The sequence below is a fragment of the Fringilla coelebs genome, assembly GCF_963513975.1.
Source record: "Fringilla coelebs genome assembly, contig: SCAFFOLD_41, whole genome shotgun sequence".
NCBI classification, from domain to species: Eukaryota; Metazoa; Chordata; class Aves; order Passeriformes; family Fringillidae; genus Fringilla; species Fringilla coelebs.
This window is the reverse complement of record NW_028167191.1, coordinates 160,932-163,131: the sequence shown is the minus strand read 5'-3', so window position 1 is coordinate 163,131 and position 2,200 is coordinate 160,932. Positions and strand designations below refer to the sequence as shown.

The following is a 2,200-nucleotide window of genomic DNA, read 5'->3' as shown; positions in this document are numbered from 1 at the left end:
CCTGGGCAAGGAGCCTGGAGCCCCCAGGCCTTGGCCTGAGGCGTCAGCGCTGCCCCAGCAGTGCCCATGGCCTGTCTCTGCTGCGGCCCTGGCACTTCCACCCCCAGGACTGTGTCTGGCCCTGAGAGCAATCAGGCCCTACAGCAACACCAGAGCCACCAAGGCAGCAGGGCAGGGTCACAGCAGCAGCACTGGCAACACCAAGTGCGGCTACTGGGCACAACTGCTGTGCCAGCACTAATCTGCCCCCAGCTCTGCACAAAGACATTGCTGCTGCAGCTCCAGAGAAGGCGACTAAAGGGCATCTCTGGAGATAACTTTTCTGGGAGATCCTTTAGTTCGTTTTAAGCAACTGGGAGCACAGTCCTTCATTGACACAGTCTGTGGCCACAGGGAAGATGGAGAGAAACAGAATGAGAAATGGCACAAATACTGGCATTTCTTTGTTGACTATATTGTAAAAGTAAAACAAATATAAAGAACATCCAAAATGAAAACAACAAGAAGTATCAAAGATGACTTTTATTAGAAGTGATTGGCCAAAATTGGCTAGCAGTTTAATGTTCCTAAAAGCATCCAGTCATCAGTCTCCACACTGCAGCCTTGAGCTCCTGGTTCCTCAGGCTGTAGATGAGGGGATTCAGGGTTGGAGGCACCACCGAGTACAGAAGTGACAGGGCCAGATCCAGGGATGGGGAGGACATGGAGGGGGGCCTAAAGTCAGAAAATATACCAGTGCTGAGAAACAGGGAGAGCACTGCCAGGTGAGGGAGGCAGGTGGAAAAGGCTTTGTGCCGTCCCTGCTCAGAGGGGATCCTCAGCACGGCCCTGATGATCTGCACATAGGAAAAAACAATGAACACAAAACAGCCAAATACCAAAAAGACACTAAATGCAAGAAGTCCAAATTCCCTGAGGTAGGATTTGGAGCAGGAGAGCTTGAGGATCTGTGGGATTTCACAGAAGAATTGGCCCAGGGCATTGCCATGGCACAGGGGCAGGGAAAATGTATTGCTTGTTAGCAGCAGAGCATTTAGAAAGGCACTGGCCCAGGCAGCTGCTGCCATGTGGGCACAAGCTCTGCTGCCCAGGAGGGTCCCGTAGTGCAGGGGTTTGCAGATGGACACATAGCGGTCATAGCACATGATGGTCAGTAGATAAAATTCTGTTGTAGCACAAAAACCAAAAAAAAAGAGCTGTGCAGCACATCCTGTGTAGGAGATGGTCGTGGTGTCCCAGAGGGAATTGTGCATGGCTTTGGGGACAATGGTGCAGATGCAGCCCAGGTCGCTGAGGGCCAGGTTGAGCAGGAAGAAGTACATGGGTGTGTGCAGGTGGTGGCTGCAGGCTACGGCACTGATGATGAGGCCATTGCCCATTAGGGCAGCCAGGGAGATGGCCAGCAAGAGGCAGAAATTCAGGAGCTGCAGCTGCCGTGTGTCTGCCAATGCCAACAGGAGGAAGTGGCTGATGGAGCTGCTGTTGGACATTTGTTGGGGCTGCACATGGGCACCTGTTCATGGATAAAGGACAGTGAAGAGTTAGAGTAGATGTCTGTAACCAAAATCAAAGCCAATTCCCATGCACATTCCCCCCCCCCCCCCCCCCCCCCCGCCTCCCCCCCGGAACACACAGACATGGTTTTTATTATGTTCATTATCTGGGTTTTTTTTTAATAAGCTCCCACATGTCTTTCCTGGTCTTCTTGGACATTAAAAACCCTCAGCATTTCTGTTGCACTCAGGGAGAACAGAGCGAGTTCTATGAGGCAAAGTGATAATTGGAGAGTGAGGGAAGATGGTCTGTCAACCTGACCTGTTCAGAGTTTCTCTGGGCTTTAACTTTTATCACGTGGAGGATGATCCCCTTCACATGCATCCCCTTAAATGTGACCAGGTATTGCTGACAGCAGATGGATCCACCACAGCCCAGCTCCACATTTGCAGCCAAGGACTCACTTTGATAATTTCATTAACCCAGCAGCATTTTCAGTGTCAAAACACCTCTGCATTACCCCATCAATTCTATGACTCAGAGATGCTCTAGGACAGGTTTGCACCCTGGATTGAACCTCCCAGCATGGACTGAAATTCAGGGACATTTCCAAGTGTCCTTATGATGGCATTGGATTGAAGGAGATGCTGCTCCTTCCCTGGCTGCACCAACAGCATTGCCCAGAGCTGGGCACTGGGGACAGCAT

General features: G+C 51.2%; 1 protein-coding gene across 1 annotated transcript; it reads right to left on the bottom strand.

The window, feature by feature from the left end:
• Positions 1-566: 566 nt before the first annotated feature.
• On the bottom strand, positions 567-1,490 carry LOC311166180 (olfactory receptor 14J1-like; the record flags this gene model as incomplete). The annotated part of the gene is made up of 1 exon (XM_084227648.1): positions 567-1,490. One exon carries the CDS (start codon positions 1,488-1,490, stop codon positions 567-569), a length of 924 nt encoding a protein of 307 aa, XP_084083774.1.
• Positions 1,491-2,200: the final 710 nt, after the last annotated feature.